The 18,160-nt window shown below is 37.1% G+C and overlaps 3 protein-coding genes and 1 pseudogene across 3 annotated transcripts in view; 1 reads left to right on the forward strand and 3 right to left on the reverse strand.

The window, feature by feature from the left end:
* Positions 1-18,160, reverse strand: part of LOC144629101 (transmembrane protein 121B-like) — a 272,095-nt gene that overhangs the window by 121,782 nt on the left and 132,153 nt on the right. The gene's annotated exons all lie outside the window — the stretch shown is intronic.
* LOC144629122 (melanocyte-stimulating hormone receptor-like) lies at positions 3,081-4,211 on the reverse strand. The gene has a single exon (XM_078487317.1). The coding sequence runs from the start codon at positions 4,139-4,141 to the stop codon at positions 3,206-3,208; it is 936 nt and encodes a 311-aa protein (XP_078343443.1). The 5' UTR covers positions 4,142-4,211; the 3' UTR covers positions 3,081-3,205.
* LOC144629138 (melanocyte-stimulating hormone receptor-like) lies at positions 10,030-11,032 on the forward strand (annotated as a pseudogene).
* Positions 16,379-17,830, reverse strand: LOC144629134 (beta-4C adrenergic receptor-like). Its single transcript, XM_078487334.1, has one exon. It carries the CDS (start codon positions 17,595-17,597, stop codon positions 16,686-16,688), a length of 912 nt encoding a protein of 303 aa, XP_078343460.1. The 5' UTR covers positions 17,598-17,830; the 3' UTR covers positions 16,379-16,685.

The following is an 18,160-nucleotide window of genomic DNA, read 5'->3' on the forward strand; positions in this document are numbered from 1 at the left end:
CTCCCCGCACCCCAGTGTTTAAGCTAACTTTAGTTACCTTCGTCTACTTTGTATGATAGCGCGATTTTTGATTGAGTGTCGTAAAACAAAAACCAAAGTAATCACTCTGGCCAATCACAAAGGACGCAGACAATCCAGTGAAATTCGAAAGAAGTACACGTAGCCGACATTTAGCACGGTGAAACTTGTGTGAGCAGGTTACAATTGGTTTTGGTTTTACCTCTGACTGGTTGAAAAAGTGACGCGAGTATTTTAAACATTCACTAGGCGTAATGTTGCAAAACTAAAGCAAACGCGAATTTCTTTCGCTCTAACAGTTAAACATTTAGAACATTGCACTCCACCTATAATTATAATGACTTATTTTTCACTTAATTAAAACATGTCAAAAATTGTTATAGACATTTTATCTAAGCTAGACTACAGTACAAAAAATCAATTTCTCTTAATCATTTTTTTTTTGGGGGGGGGGGGGGGCGGTAGGGGGAAAAGGGGAGGGGCAAGTAAACATTTCTGATGTACAGGGTTTATATATTGTTAGAGATGTATATATTGCAGTGGCTATTACTGAAGCCTTAACCTCACCTTTGCTTTGTAAGATCGAAGCGATTAAATAGAAACAGAAAAACCCATCAGTTACCCAGAGCAGAGCGGAGCCCCATAGCCATAGAAAATCCAGAGAAATAGAAGAACCAAGAACTTCAGTTTTCATGGACTGGACATCCACGTTGTGGCCAATAAACAGCTGTCAATACAATGTGTCTGCTGACTAGTATCACGTGACAATATCGCGGGCTCAGTTGAGTTTATTGCGCCGGAAAATCCATAGAAAGTTTGGTCATTGATTTTGACGAGAAATCGTGGGTTTTTTTTCAGTCTTTAATTTCGTGATCAAGAGGCCTCTTTCAATCACGTATTCATTAGGATGACGTGATCGAGCTAACCAATCAGAAAGCACAGATTAAGATCCAAACTCTACGGATCTCAGAGACAAACAAAAAACCTACGCCATAAACGTCATAAAAGGGAAATGAAAAAGTTCATTGGTTTCAGGCAGGAAATATATTCAGTGATTTAAATGTTCTTTTGACGGGAACAATTGGGAAATCGTGGGCGAAATACGTCACCGCAAAAGTTCAAATAGCCCCACGGTATTTCGTCCAAAACTTGCTGGCTAGATTTTATTTTTAAGCTAAGAAAATCACAAAACTTTCATCTCCCCAAAAGTGCCGTTTTATTTTTAATGCGCAATAAGGCAAATAACAACAGGCAGGAAATGCGTCTTAAATAATGGCATGTGGTATCTTTATTTATTTGTCATCTATGTATTAATAAATCGAAATCATTTGACGCTCGGCAAAAATAACGAAATTAAAACCCGCGCGAAAATTGACTGATTATCCCAAGAAGTTCCAGAAACTCCCAGTTTCTATAGTAAAGTTTCAAAAAAGGATTCGTGTAAATTGCCGTGTCATAATCGAAACAGAGCTGTAGAAACATTATACTTAGATAATATTGATACTTGGAAAATATTCAAGTGACAATTAAAAATTCTGATTGGCCGTTATTTGTTATTCGGGCGTTCTCCGCCGTTACAGTCGTGTAACAAGGTAAATATTTTACTCCAGTGCGTCATCTATATTGACCGAGGCTGAGGTGAATAATTGTTAAATGTAGTCAACGATAGGCGAGACAAATTTACAGGTTCGCAATAGAATGTCACAACAACAAATAGACTTATATTACTCTTGAAAAAAAAAGAGTGTTTTTAATAATGGAAGTGCCAGAAACAGAAACAATAAAAAGTTGGTTACTGAAGTTTTTATGAAACCAACGGAAACAAATTACAGTTGAATTAAATAAAATAAAAGTATTAACAAATTGTTTCAGTTACAAAAAAATTCTGACAGTGTCCTTAATACCGCTCGCCGTAAAGCACGGATTCTCCAGCAATTAACGTCATAAAATGGGAAAGGTAAAATGAAAGGTAATTTGTTTCAGGCAGAAAATATATGCAGTGATTTAAATGTTTTTTTGACGGGGACGTCTGGGAAATCGTGGGCGAGATCCGTCACCGCAAAAGTTCAAATAGCCGCGCGATATTTCGTCCAAAATTGGCTGGCTAGATTTTATTTTTCAGCTAAGAAAGTAAAAAAACTTGGATCATTATCAGTAGCTGGGAATAGGTGGCTCTATAAAATAGATCAATAAAAATAAGAAAAAAGGCGCTATGTAATTTTGATCACTAAAATAACGATATTACGTGCTATATAACACGCGCGTTTTAAGAACCTTTTTAAGGTCTTACAAGACACGCTTTTTAAGGCCTTACAAGACACGCTTTTTAAGGCCTTACAAGACACGCTTTTAAGGCCTTACAAGACACGCTTTCAAGGCCTTACAAGACACGCTTTTAAGGCCTTACAAGACACGCTTTTTGAGGCGTTACAATGCACGCTTCTTAAGACCTTACAAGACATGGTTTTTAAGACCTTACAAAGCAAGTTTTTAAGACCATATTCGGCACAGCGGGCTAGATTTTATTTTTAAGCTAAGAAAATCAAAAAAAAAAAAAAACTTTCAGCCCCCCAAAGTGTCGTTGAATTTTTAATGCGTAATAAGGCAAATAACAGAATGCAGAAAATTGCGACTTAATGGCAAGTGGTATCTTTATTTATTTGTCATCTATGTATTATCTTTGAAATCATTTGACGCTTGGCAAAAATAACGAAATTAAAACCCGCGCGAAAATTGACGAATTATCCAAAGAGGTTCCAGAAACTCCGAGTTTCCATAGTAAAGCTTAAAAAAAAATTGGTGTAAACTGCCGTGTCATAATCGAAAAAGAGTTGTAGAGACATTATACTTAGATAATATTGATACTTGGAAAATTTTGAAGCGGCAACACGTCACAGTCGTGTAACAAAGTAAATATTTTTTCTCCAATGCGTCATCTATATTGACTGAGGCCGAGGTGAATAATTATTAAATGTAGTAAACGATAGGTGAGACAAATTTACAGGTTCGCAATAGAATGTCACGGCAATAAAAAGACCATATTATTCTTGAAAATGAAAGAGTGTTTTTATTAATGGAAGTGCCAGAAAAAGAAACAATAAAAAGTTGGTTACTGAAGTCTTTATGAAACCAAAGGAAACAAATTACAGTCGAATTAAATAAAATAAAAGTATTAAATGAAAGTGTTTCAGTTACAAAAAATATCTGACAGTGTCCTTAATACCGCTCGCCGTAACTCACGGATTCTCCAGCAATAAAGAAGCGGGTTGAGCGAAGAGTTGATAAAAATCAAGGTCGCCCCTAAAAATCGAAATATCTTTGCCGTTCTGTCCACCCCTTGTACGTGGATGACGATCAGGACGCAGAGCAGTGGTAGATAGCAAAGAACAAACGCGGCATAAACGTATAACATGTTCTTTACGGAGCGCCTGTAACGCATCATGTTAAAGCGTTTTGCGCTCGAAGGTTTTATACGGCTTGCCGCATACACATTTTGAAGGGGCGACTGTTCTCTTATAGTTTTGTCGTGGCGTCGAAGTGTTAGATAAATCTTCAGGTAACAGAAGGTTGTTAACGGCAAACACACTGCTAAAGCCAAGAGAATTCCGATATTGAATATTGTGTGATCGTAAATGATGAATAAAGTTCCGGAGAATGCCCAGACCCAAAGAAACACCAACCATATCACAACTTTCTTCAACGTGACCAGGTTACGATATCGCAGGCGAAGGTGCAAGACTAGGAAACGATCGACCGCGATTGTTGTCAGAAATGCAAAAGACACATTGGGCAGAAACCAGTTCCAAAGACGAAACACCGCCCCGAGTTTATTCGAGAGGTTTTGGTAGCCGCTCAAACCCGTTGAAACAGCCGAGATGTACAAAGGTTGTACAACAAGTCCCACACCTAAGTCTGCCAACGCGAGGTTAAAAAGATATGCCTTGAAAACTGTATGGACCTGTGTTAACGGGATCTTTCTCAGCGCGACCATTATAAGCACGTTGCCAATAATCGTTATGATTGAAAAGATGGCGTTCACTGCTACGTCGGCGATGTATAAGGCTCGGGGAATTTCTGGGTCCAAATAGGGGCCTTGCCAAACAACGCTGAAATTTTCGGCCATCGCACAGTTCAAAGGGTATGAACCTCTTATCTCGACAACGTCTTCAAGAGATTCGCCTTTTCAAACAGACAGATAGATTTAATGTAGTTAATCCTCAAGAGCAATATCTTATATTCGTTCATATGTTTGGGTATATATTTCCAAAGGATTCAATTCAACTCAAAGATTATGTATGCACAGCTGCCACCTTGGCAAAACCTCGCACGTTCATAAAGTCATTACAGATGTATGGTGTACAAATTATATGCATATCACATCTTTGTATTCGGTCATTACGTTTTTAAGTTCTCAAAAGGAAAAAAAATTTCGCATAAAAAGAAAAATAAATATATCCTATAAAAAATTAGCCTTAAGAAAAGACAAAATTTGTTCTTATTTCATGCCAATTAATTTCCTAGCCGAGTAGAATCGACATAAAACGAACGCATTATTTGATATTTGACTCTGCGGCGTTTTCTTTTTAGAAAGTACTATGTTCAGTTGGTTTGACGTTTTTTTGTCCATAAAATGACCTATTCTCACTTTGATGTCAGTTCCATTTTTATCTAATGGCTTTTTTTCACTTTTACGCCACTTTATAACCCTGAGTTGACGGATGAAGGCAAAAAATACTTTTAACTGCCGATTAGATGGCGGCGGTTCTTCTATTGTAATTGTATCCTTGAACTTAATTTCAGACCCAATGTCAGGTTCTGACAAGGCAAAGCCAAGAATTGAAATCACTGAATAAGGCAATAAGTCACCGTGACTAGGCAATATTAGGGAACATCGGTGGTACGTGCTAGGCAATATTAAGTTCTTAGGTAACATCAGGGATGATAGTACTGGAAGACTGATAAAGATATCTCTAGCTTAACTGACCTTGATGAAAACAAGTTATAAAGGGGCAAGACTTTCTAGTCAAAAGTGGAAATTATATCACGAGCATGGCAAACCCTATTGAATTTAAAACTTGTCTGTTCAAGTGTCTGGTTTTTTTTTTCTGACGTAAGACTTAAATGAAGCTAAACATTGGAAAGCTCTAATATCATTAGAATGTCCTTTTCTTGCTTAGCTTTGTAAACACAACTAAGTTGTCGAAATACTATTGGTTACAACGAAATCTTTATGACAATTGTCCTGTAGAAAACAAATACAATGTATTCAAGAAGCCATAAAGATATCTCGGTAAACGTTCCTTTTAATAAATAACCTCCTTGGTTTCCATTTTCAGCAGCTTTGATTATTTTTTTCTCTGCTTTCTGTTTCTCGATTCTGATCCGATCAAAATTTTCGTAATTAAATTCAAAGTACTAACTGTCTATTTACGGCTGTTTTTTATAATTCGTCCATGGTATTGTGGAAATAAAATTCTACAAATCGAAGCTGAATAAATATATGATTCCTGAGAGTAGAATTGATATTGCTTTTAAAGTAATCTATTGAAACACGAGTATTTCAAAAGGTAATCAGCGTGAACCTTTCTGAGGGATATTGATGTGTTTATAAAGCTAACGAAATATTTCGTGGAGTTTCAATAAATAAATTCTTAAGAAATGAACTATTTAACATTTTTTCCACGAGCGCGTGTTGGATATGAGATGGAAGATAGCCAAAGAGGCGCGTAGCGCCTCGTTGGCTATAAGGATCTCATATGCAACAAGCGCAAGTGGAATAATTGTTTTATTAAAAACGCCCAAAGAATTGCAATATCTGAGCTCCCCAGGTGTTTTTATTGACGTGCATCGGCTATCATGTTAGTAGTCAATGGTATATGAGCTCATATACAATTGCGTGTTAACCAAAAACACGCAGGAATTGCAATATACCATTGCTAGTTTTTAATAACATCCATTAGCCATCAGCGTGAACCTTTCTTTATTAATGTGTTTATAAAGCTAAAGAAATCTTTCGTGGAGTTTCAATAAATAAATTCTTAAAAAAATGAACTAAGAACTTAAAGAAAATACCAGCGAGTATTTTTAATTTTTATTCACCCCCTTAATAAGATAAACTGCAGTATCGATAATAGTAAATCCGATATCACTAAAAATAAGTGGTATCGCGAACTCTGACGCTTACTGATTTTTCTAAAATTTCGTGTAAAGGTATTCAATCTTTTATACTTTAAAATATCAATAAATGACTACCAAGAGTCAATCTTTATTTCGAGAAAATCGGGCGTGTTTGAAAACAAAAGAAATCGACAATCGTTGCTATGGTAACGTTTGTGACTAAGTGATCTGTAAAAATATTAAACTTCGGTCATATTTGATCATTACGGTGCAGTTTAGCAGAAATTGAAGATCATTTTCAAAATTTTCATTTTCAAAACGATCACCCTAGGGCTAAAAAAAAAACAACATCGAGCCTCCTTAAGGCTCGCCCAAAACGTTGTATGAATTAGATATCTTGTTGCTGATGTTTTCTTTAAATCCGGTTGGCGTTGTGAATTTACTCCAAGAGCTTTCGATACGTTCCTTCTGGTCAGTATCAGGTACGTAGTGTAACTGTCACAGAATAGTTTCAGTCCCAGTCCCATGAACTGTCTAAAATCTTACTCCGTCAAGCGCTGGCGAACTTGACTACAAAGGGTATACGATTCTGCACCGCAACAATTATCGCATTGCATCAAGTTTGGATTAAATTTGAGGATAAAATTCGGCGACGCGACAAGAGTCGCAGCGCAAGCTAAGTACATTATGGGTGGTAGGGTGGGTAGGTAAGGTTGTACCAGCCATAACACCCTTAAGCGGAATGAAAACCCACAACAGACTCCGAAAAACATTCTACAAACAACTAGCTGATTACTTATCGCACTTGGTATATTTCCTTCGCCGTTGCGCTTGAGCAATATCAATTTATTCATAATCTGTGCTACTTATATGCGATGTTAACCTGCGATCAGGCGTTATTTTTCTCGCGGCGGAGGGGTCGACGGAAAAATGAACGCCTGATACAATTACTTGTCAAGTAATTGCATCAGGCTTTCCTTTTTTCCCCTTCCCTCTGCCGCGAAAAAAAGAAAGCCTGATCGCAGGTTAATGCGATGTCGATAATTTATGCAGTGCAAATAGTATACTAATTTAATACTTTAGAGCTTTCCATCTTTGGCATACATATTCAAAAGTTCAAATTTGCAATGCCCTATATTTGACCTTTAGATACTATTAACTGTAAATTTCTTGTTTCAATATGTTGCTGTCGAACTAAAAATTAAAAAAAAAAAAACAGACATGGTTGCAGAATCCTGAATATATTTATCGAAGAGGTTCGGAGCCATCTTAAATAAATGAAAAAAGACTTAAGGGTCTCTGAACTGTAGATCGCCTTGAACAATCCGTATTTTAACGACAACAGGCCAATATCCCTTGTTGCGGCCCCCGCATTCGGTTAATAAGAAATTATTACCATGTCATCATTTTTATTGTTACCAATGTCAAAAATAATCAGGCAATTCTTATTTTCAAGATTGAGATGAAAAAAAGTTTTTTCCGATACCGTTTGCTCAAGATATGGCATAGATATTTTTAAAATGCGTTGACATTGTATTTACATTTAACGATCGAGAACAATGTGTTTATGGTTTTAGGGACAAATTGTTACCTGAATTCGGTTGAAAAGCACGTTTTTTATTTAATATTTTCTTTCCGAATTAAAGAGTGTTTCGCTGAAAGTGCAAACAATTTTCATCTCAGCTTACGCATGAAAGTTTGCTCGACTTGGTAAATCAAAAGAAACATGGAATTTGTAGACAGGAGTTGACAGGCGAAGAGCTTCGAAGTAAATCTATTCTTAACAACTTGACAGGGCTCAGAAAGGTAATATACAGTAAATTTTAAAATGTTTTTTTGAACAATTCATTATGTAGCAAAAAAGTAAAATTGGTGGTTATTCAGCAGCGCAGTACGGAAACAAAAAAAAGAAGTGACTCAACCGACTCACGAAGAGAAAAAACAACAAGAAGATTGAAATGATAATAATGCAAAAAAAAAAAAGAATTGAGTCATTATGACAAACACTTTAACCTGCCACTTATTCGAAACGTCGATTTCAAATTGAGACATGTTTCGCTTTTGCGCTTTTAAAAGGCATTTTGTGTCTTTACCTCCCGTTAAGACACCAATTTTTACTTAATTTGTTTATAGAAATTGACGAGATTAAGCACGTTTCATGCATTTTTTTCTAATTGTGCGTTCAATGTTAAACAAATACTTTCGCACGGAAGCGGTTCGATTGTGCGTTCAATTTACGATTCTTTTTTTTCGTCCATTTCATAGTTGAAACAAGAAGCTACTTGGTAGCTCCAAACCGGGTGGTTAATGTTTAACCACTCTTTTAGCTAACAAGAAAGCCTAAGGCTTTTAGACGTATACCCAGTAGCGTTTTATTTCCTTTTGTTGCTGTTCAACAAGAAGTGCGTTATGTTGAAGCGTGACATGCGATATACGATACTCGGCCGTCAGTATTAAAGTTCAAAGGCACTTTGATCGCTTTTGAAGACTTTGAAGGTAGAGATATCAGAGTTGTTTTCGTTCTACTTTTAAAACGCATAATATATAACTTGACTCTTTCAATTATATGTCGTACTGGTCATTTCTAACTGAGCAGCAATTCTATTTTGCTCTGTGGTCTAAGCGATGATTTATTGTTGAGTTAAACACATGGAAAATGCGTATAACGCACGTAATTTTAATCCCTCAAGTGGCAAGTAATTTTAAACATTTTCTCCGTCCCATTCTCCTTCCTCCATTGAGGCGCGTTTTCCATGTGTTTAACTTAACAATAAATCATCGCTTAGACCACAGTGCAAAATAGAATTGCTGCTAAGTTAGAAATGACCAGTACGAGATATAAATAAAAGTGTCACGTTATATTTTATATTTTCAAAGTCTTCAAAAGTGATCAAAGTGCCTTTGACCTTTAATACTGACAACCGAGTATCGTATATCGCATGTCACGCTTTAGCATAACGCACTTCTTGTTGAACAGTAACAAAAGGAAATATAAACGCTACTGGGTTCGTCTAAAAGCCTTAGGCTTTCTTTTTATCCAAAAGAGTGGTTAATCATTAACCACCCGGTTTCAAGCTACTCAGTAGCTTCTTGTTTTGTTTTTTTTTTGTCGGTAGGGCATTGAAGGTCACGAATGTTGATTGGCTTAAAACTGGTCATCTTTCATCACCCACTTGAAATTGCCTCAATGGGGCAAGGGGAATGGGACGGAGGAAATGTTTTAAATTACTTGCCACTTGGGGGATTAAAATTACGTGCGTTATACGCGTTTTCCATGTGTTTAACTTAACAATAAATCATCGTTTAGACCACAGTACAAAATAGAATTGCTGCTAAGTTGGAAATGACCAGTACGAGATATAAATAAAAGTGTCACGTTATATTTTATGAGTTTTAAAAGTAAAACGAAAACAACTCTGATATATCCACCTTCAAAGTCTTCAAAAGTGATCAATGTGCCTTTGACCTTTAATACTGACTGCCGAGTATCGTATATCGCATGTCACGCTTTAGCATAACGCACTACTTGTTGAACAGCAACAAAAGGAAATATAAATGCTACTGGGTTCGTCTAAAAGCCTTAGGCTTTTTTGTTAGCTAAAAGAGTGGTTAAACATTAACCATCCGGTTTCGAGCTACTAAGTAGCTACTTGTTTTTCAAGTGATTCACAAGTTCAGGAAATCCATGTTTATATACAACGTCAGCGAATTGACTTCTTCTTTATATCTGTTTTGGTTTTAATTAATTTGTCCTTTTTTCTTGACAATAATGCCAAGATCACATTAAAACGTCCTTCGATTTTTTCAGTTTTAATTTATTGGATAACCCTGATATTTCACACTAACTATATCCTTTCTTATCATCAGGAAACATGTAATAACTAGCCAGTGTAATCACCCGAGAGACGAAGCCAGAAGACTTTAAAAGAGGACTATTAACGACATCAGGGAATATTAACTCTTGATATAGTTGGTTAGAAAACAGCCATTATTAAGAAGGAAATGTCGAATTTAACTGAAGATGGAAACCACACGACAGTCCAACAGTTATTTTGCCCTACAGGTCATTATGGAACACATCTGAAGATTTTGATTTCAGCATTAAATATTCCTCCGTGCATTACTGCATTTCTGGGCAATGTTCTGATCATTGCAGCTCTTAAAAAGGTGTCATCGCTTCGCCGGCCTTCAAAACTTCTGTTGAAATGCCTTGCAAGCACAGATCTTCGTGTGGGCCTCATTGCACAGCCTCTTTTCGTTACCTATTTAATGTCTACACAACACTCCATACGGTGTTATTATGCTCTTGCACTTTTTATTAACATAGGCTTAATTTTCTGTGGCGTATCCTTGTTGACGCTGACTGCAATAAGCCTGGAGAGACTTCTGGCCCTGTTGTTAGGGCTGAGATACAGACAGGTGGTGACTTTGAGGCGAGCATGGATTCTTGTTGTTGCTTTTTGGCTTCTTTGTGCATCTCTCCTATTTGTCCCTCGCGTATCATTATACATGGCCCTCGTGGTTCTCATAGGGTGCATAGTAACCTCAACTTTAAGTTACTCGCCATCACCAACCTCAAATGCAAGACCATGTTCACCAAGGATCACCAAACAGAGCAGGGGTTCCACTGAATATAGCTCGATATAGAAAGACAGTGACCAGTGCATTGTGGTTACAAATGACATTAGTAGCCTGTTATGTTCCATTTGGCACAGCTGCAATTGTTGAACATATTGCTGAATTAAGTACGCCATCCGTTGAGCTCACTGGGGCACTTACATTATCTTTCCTTTTGTTAAACTCATCTCTTAACCCATTTCTGTACTGTTGGAAGATGAGGGAAGTGAGACAAGCTGTGAAGGACAAACTCAGACAGTTTTGGTGCTTTTGGAGTTGACTATCTCGAAAGCATATCCAAATAATGAACGGAAGCCATCTATAAATTAAACAATCATTCTACAACAAAGTAGCAGCAGTAGTCAAAGGCCTACTCTGGGACCCAAAATCGCCCAAAGTCACTCTATAGCTAAGTCGCTTTAAATAGTAAAGATATTTTCTGTAACAATGCTTTATGGTGTACCATGATGATTCCCATGTACATGTATACCACAACTGTACTTAGTTAAGTCACCTAAAATTGCCTAAAAGGTCACCTAAAATTGCCTAAAGTCGCTCAAAATCATATCGCCCAAAGTCGCCCAAAATCGCCCGTAATTTTGGACAAAATAAGCTAGATTCGCCTAAAGTCGCCTTAAGTCGCTACGGCGACTTTGGGTCCCAGAGTAGGCCTAGTCAACTAACAAAGCAATGCTTGTAATACATATACAGGAGAGAGAGGCAAGATTGCTGGCTTAATTGCTGGTAATGTCCTGGACTCCAGTTCAAGCAGACTGTGTTCGAGCCCTTGCCAGGGTCATTGTGTTGTGTTCTTGACAGATTGAGTTATTTGCCTCTCCCAGTGTCTCTCCACCCAAGCTGGCATCTAAATGGATACCCACCCGTATAATGCCGGTGATAACCGTGTTATTGAGTATCATCCCAAGCAAAAAGGAAAAGAAATACTTTTACTTACTTCGGCTAATGGAAACTGTCTTTAAGTGCTGGTCTGGAAAACTACCTAGACTGGAAACAAAATATGCATTATTGTGCGCATTGCATTGCAGAGAACAGATGAACTGAACACACCGCACATAGGATTTAGTGACGGTGATCTTAATTGAAGTATTAGAGCGGTTTTCACTTGAGTGTCGAAAGTAAATTGCGTTTGCTTTGGTTTTACATTGCTACGCTTAGTAATTGGCTCAAAAATCTCGCGCCACTTTCTCAGCCAATCAGAGGTAAAACCAAAACTAATCATGACGCGCTCACGCACGTTTTTCCGCGCTTCGTGTCAGCTACATGTACTTGCTTCGAGTTTTGATTGGTTCACTGGATTGTCTGTGTCCTTTGTGATTGGCCAGAGTAATTACTTTGGTTTTGGTTTTACGACACTCAATTGAAAACTGCTCTATTGGGTAGCCAGGTATACTTACACCGAGCTTTCGGCTCAATATTTATCGTAAAGGGCCCCTGATGAAACCATACTGAAACCTTTTGTGATGACCTTGTTATGTGTGGATCCGCATAAAGTATCTTATACTAAAAGAAGTCTATGGGTATCTACAACGGAGTTTGGAGCGTTAGCTCCCGGTCAAAACAATTTTTCTTGGTCAAAACAACATGACAAAATATTTGCAAATCATTTTATACTTGTGCTCAGTTCGATCTGATATACTGTGTGTCAACCGATGGAACACTTCTCACATCAAGCGGGAGACTGTTCCACAATGTTGGTGCGCAAGATAAAAAAAAAGCTCGCCCACCGTAATTCTTGGTCTTAACCCTATTCAGACCGGGCTTTTTTTGGACCTTCTCAGACCGCCCCCCCCCCCCCCCCCCCCTATGTAACTTACAGAATATTTAAGCAATCACCATGAAACTTATAGGATGTATTGTATGTCCGAAAGTCTTTCTTTTGGTACACGTCACGTGGGATAGTGACGTCACAACACGTGACAATGACATCATGATGTCAAAATAGCCGCCATCTTGGATCCGCCATCTTGGATTTCAACATTTTTCCAAAATGCCAGAAAACAACCCAAAATCACTGCAAAGTACTCAAAATATATATAAAAATGTACTTTAAACCCGTAAAAATGTAAAAATAATGCCATTTAACTTGATTTTTATTAACAGAAACACGCAAAGTTACAAATTTGGGAAAACATGCCTGTCAAAATGCCGTTGCCATGGTAATGTCAAGTTCCTGACACATCATCGAACCCTACCAAATTGTTGCCAGATAAATTTTAGGAAAACTTAAAAAGTTTGGCAGCGTTTGGTGAAATATTAAAAAAGTTATAAAAGTTCAAAGTCAGCGCTGGCCTTAAAAGCCCCCCCCCCCCCCCCCGGTCTGAATAGGGTTAAAGACTGGTCTCTGCAGTCGCAGGTGATCATTATAGATTAAGGTACATCGGTTAACATATGATTCTTTCTCGTGAAAATCGTTTTAAAAGCTACATTAATTTAAAAGTTATCTCGATCCATTTGTGTCGGGTTAGTGTTTAGACCCAACTAAGTACTTGGAACACAGGTGAAATAAGAGTACTAAGAGAGTTTGTATGGATTTAAAATTGCTTCTAACATAGCGGAACGTATTACTAAATTTAAAAAAAATAGGTTTGCGATTATATGTTACTAACTTTGGAGACTGGAATTTTTTTAGTACAGTAGAACCTCGATATAACGAAGGGCCAAGGGACTAGTAAGTAAGTAAGTAGGACTTTATTTAACGAGGGTGACACCTGACAGTAATCAAACTGATAAACTTGTGACCCTCACAAAAATATAACAATAACGGAAATATAACAGTGGTATAAACTTTAAAAATAGATTGATTGAGATAAACTATGTACAACATTAAATACAATACGACAATTAAGAATTAAAATTACATGAATGATTGAGAGGTTCGCGGGTTGTTATGGGACGTCTAGGTATATATAGGTTTTGGCGGGAGATTTAGGTCATTCTACGTCGTCAGTCCTCGTCTTCGCTTGCTTTTCTTTTTTCTTTAAAGTGTTGTTTGTTCAGCTTTTGTAACAAGTCACCCATGGGTGAAAAGTAAACGCTAAATTACCCAACCAAAACGTGCGCCTTTAGTAAGTTATCCTTTAACTTTTGCTATAACATGTATAGATTAATGAGACAATGATATCTCCTATCTCCTTTTTGCAGTTCCCGCCTTCAAAAAAGTCCAATCGTTTGACAAGATATTTCAACCGACTTCTCCGGCGCTATCGCTTAGAGATCCTGAAAAACAATCATAAGACCCGAACGAGTACAAAATAGACTATAAAGGCAAAAAAAAAAAAATAATAACAAGTAAATAATACTTCTCATTGACTTTCAAACGATGCAGTTGACTGACATTAATCAGTTTATTAATTAAATAAACAAATATTTAAAGTAACTAGCCTGGGTGGAATACAATTCAGGGAAAAATCAGTTGGGTAGTTAAACTATTGTGAGAAAATTTCGACGTTAGAAAGTCTTTGATAACCTCATTTCATTCAAATCGCCATACCAATATAGCGAAACAGCAAAAAGGAACACATTTCAGTAAAAGCACGTTACTGGTACGCGAATAGCATTGAGCGGTTGCTAAGGACGAACAAAGCGTAAGAGCAAAAGAATCTGAGTGACCAATCACAGCAAAGTTAAACAACATAATGAACCAATGAGAACACGAAGTAAATACACGCAACCAGCGCCAACCACGTGATCAAGTCGTGATTGGTTTTGCATCTGATTGGTTAAGTAGCTGACGCATTTTAATTTTTTTGTTTTCTTTATTAGACTAATCATGTTCTATATTTTATTTATGGGTTAGAGACTGTTGTGAGTGCTTTGTTGACAAATACACGCACGCGCTGGCCGCACAATGAACGAGAAATTTTCAATACTGCACGAGGCGTAGCCGAGTGCAGTATTGAAAATTTCGAGTTCATTGTGCGGCCAGCAAGTGCGTGTATTTGTCAACAAAACACGAACTAACAGTCTCTAACCCTTTTAATATACAATCTGAGTACACTGCAAGAAAAACACGATTCACCGAACTTTGAACTAGACTTTTAATGAATAATAATAAGAAGAATTTGAGTAGTACATAATTATACATGCAGGCTGTAAAGATCAATAATACAGAAATCCAAAATAAGCTGAAAAATAAATAAAGCTTAAAATGGTCCATTAAATTGTTCTTTAGCTGGAGTCGTTCATAAATACAGTCAGCGAGAAGCTTGTTCAATGCAAGGTGAGCCGATCGCTTTTACAATTGCAAGCCAGCAAGTCAATCGCACACAAAAAATTCAGCTTCAGTTTACCTTTGAAAATGAAAACACTCCAGGTTGTTTTCTTCTTGGTATTTTTTGGTATTGAATCGTTGATAATTTGAGGAATATCTTTTTTTTCCACTTTTGCAAGCCTTGAAGCTGAAGACATTTTCAATAATGCACGATTTTTGTGCATTATTGTCAATACTGCACTGTCGGAGTTTGCTGACGACAGGTAAAGGAAAATCACGTGATCGATTTTAACCAATGGCCGCGCGTGGATTTTGGACAGTGAACGAAGATTGTATATTAATGTGTGATAATGTTTAATGTCATGAACAGCGTAGCAAGCATAAACCACAAAAAAAAAAAAAAAAAATGAAGCCAGTTTCAAAACATTCGAGACGGTCCATTAGCACAGTAATTTATTTTAAACACAGCGGTAGCACAAGTCGGAACTCTGCGACAAAAAATGCAGTTTGAACCCAGGGACAAAAACAATAATCGGAAAACTTTCTCGATGTTTGCTTCTGAAAGAATATTTGCTTCCAAAAACACTTAAATATTGAAATAATGAAAATTTCAAAAGTTGTACAGGAACCATTATTGTGACATACGGTCGAATAAAAGATTATTCGTTTCGTTGAAAAACGATGGTTTGGAAAATATTTCAAATCATTCTTCATACACGTTTTGGGTTGTATAAATTTGTTGCCATCAAAAGATGAACGATTGAACGTTGTAAAATTTTTTTAACTTGAATTTACTGAATTTTCTGTCATCATACATTTAACAAATAAAGAAGCCTAAGCCATATTTTATACTGTCATAAAACACGACGGGCATTTGAGAACATTTCTCGAGTGTTCTCAAATGCCCAGAGTGTTTTATGAAAGAATAAAACATGGCTTTGGCTTCTTTCTTTCGTTTATGATATGAGTTTCATTCAACTCAAGAAGTGAACACCGCGCCGCAATTTTTCCCGCTTCCTCATATTTCACTTCTTTTACATCAAAAATAATTGTCCAGTGAATTTATACTAGAAATTTAATAAAACATTTATTCCGTTCGCCCTTGTTGGATACGAGTGGCTATAGCCAACGAGCAGTCAAATATGCGCGAAGCACTCGAGGAAAGCTGACGAAAAACAATAAAACATGATTTTTCTATGTTTTATACTCTGATAAAACATAGGTTTTTAGCCAATCGGAGCGCGCGTAGACTCCTATCTATATTATATGTGATCTCCCATCATACATCACACAGACTTAGTACGTTATAAACCTAACTGCTAACAAAAGTTTTAACTCTGGTATAGGTCAAAATATTATAGATTTGCGCTCATCTAAAGAGGAATCCGGGCAGAAACTGTTAAATGTCTGTTGTGAAACCTAACCTCGCGTTTACATTTACTAAACTTTTCTCATCAGTGGCTTAGCACAATAGCTAAATTGAAACTAAAACAAAGATGCTGCTTCACTATTTGTGTCAAATGGATGCGTAATGGAATTTTCGGCGCATCTTTGTCTATATTTTTAGTTTCTTGTTCATAATCTAGCGCATTCGATTTGAAGGCAATTTTGCATATTATGAGAAATAAATTTAGCTACTTTTTCACGCTATTTGGAGACAATTGTACTTTGCTCCCTTACGTCGATCTACACAGCTAGTCTTTTAAAAACAGTAAAGCTGCCGGATTGTGCCTTTAACTGCTTGTTTCACTTCCCTGATTTTCCAACAGTACAAGATCGGGTTCAGAGATGAGTTCAACAAGACCAGAGTTGATGTAGCTAACCAAGCCTCGTCATGTTCAATTCCATTCGCATGTAGCACAAAGACAATGACCCTCGGAACATAGCAGGCAACTAATGCCAACTGCACCCACATAATGCTGGAAACTGTCCTTTTGTATCTTGCTATGTTTAGTGGAATCACATTTCCATTTTGTTGTCTGTGGGGCACATTGTTTTGTACTAGGACTTGTTGATGTCGTAGTTTGAGGTGGATCCTCGTGTAACAGAAAATGGAAGTTGCTAGACAAAGTATTAAAACAACAGAGGATCCCTTATTGGCGATATCTCTTCTCCACACCCGGAGCCATCCAACTATAGCAGCAATTAACCACAGACAAGTTATGACTACACGAACTCGCCATAATGTTACGATATGTCTGTATCTCAGTCCCAGCAACAGTGCGAGAAGTCTGTCCAAACTTATTGCTGACGACGTCAAGGCAGATACGCCACATAAAATGAAAGTTGAGGCTCGCCAAATGTTCTGAACGTAGTACAGCATATTCATGGTCATCTTTATTATATCAGACATTAATCGGGCAGCAAATAATGGCTGTACAATAAGACCAACGCAAAGATCAGTGACCGCCAGACATCGAAAGAAAAGTTTTGTCGGAGGATGAATAAAAGAGACATTCTTCAGAGCCACAAGGATCAGAGCATTGCCCACAGCAGCGGTGATGGAAAGAAAAATGTTCAAAGCTGAAAAAAATTCGGTTATGCCTGCTGGTTTTGCGCTGAGTGCTTGGTTCAGTGTGCTTGTGTAGTTTCCCTCTCCAGTAAGGTTTGCCATTGTTCTTGGGTAGTCAGAAAGTTAAACTTACCTTGAAGATTGCTTGAAGTTGAGGAAGGTACAAACTTTTGAGGAATAAAGTATCAACTTGCAGCTTTGTTTTTGAAAAGATGATTTTATATGTCGTAACACGACCTCTTGTGCTGTACGTGTTATTTTTTTTACAGGATTTCCTGTTAATCCTTAAAAGCCCGGTGTTTATTGCATTATACTTTTAAATCTGACAATTTAACTGTTTTCTTGCACGTTTGATATTAAAACTAATGGATCTGTCAGTTGCTTGATAAAACGTTGCAAAGTAACCAGTGAGAATAAGACAAAAGTTATAGCTTGCAGCTTTGTTCAGTTTAAGATGATGACTTTATCTGTCACTGAAAACACGCCATCTGTGCTTTCTAAGTGCTTTTTTTTCACCTGAATTCCAATTTATCCTTAAAGGCCCAGTTTTAATTGCATTACGCTATTAAACCTTGTAATTTGTCCATTTTTGTGAACGTTCCCACTTCGAATTTAATACTAATGGATCTGTTAGCTGTCAAAATATCACATCGCTTACAAGTTAA

The sequence above is a fragment of the Oculina patagonica genome, chromosome 10 (genome assembly GCF_052425735.1).
Source record: "Oculina patagonica isolate OP01 chromosome 10, crgOcupat, whole genome shotgun sequence".
Classification (NCBI taxonomy): Eukaryota; Metazoa; Cnidaria; class Anthozoa; order Scleractinia; family Oculinidae; genus Oculina; species Oculina patagonica.

Coding starts and splice junctions, on each gene's coding strand:
- LOC144629134 (XM_078487334.1), bottom strand. CDS start 17,597: ATGGCAAACCTTACTGGAGAGGGAAACTACACAAGCACACTGAACCAA.
- LOC144629122 (XM_078487317.1), bottom strand. CDS start 4,141: ATGGCCGAAAATTTCAGCGTTGTTTGGCAAGGCCCCTATTTGGACCCA.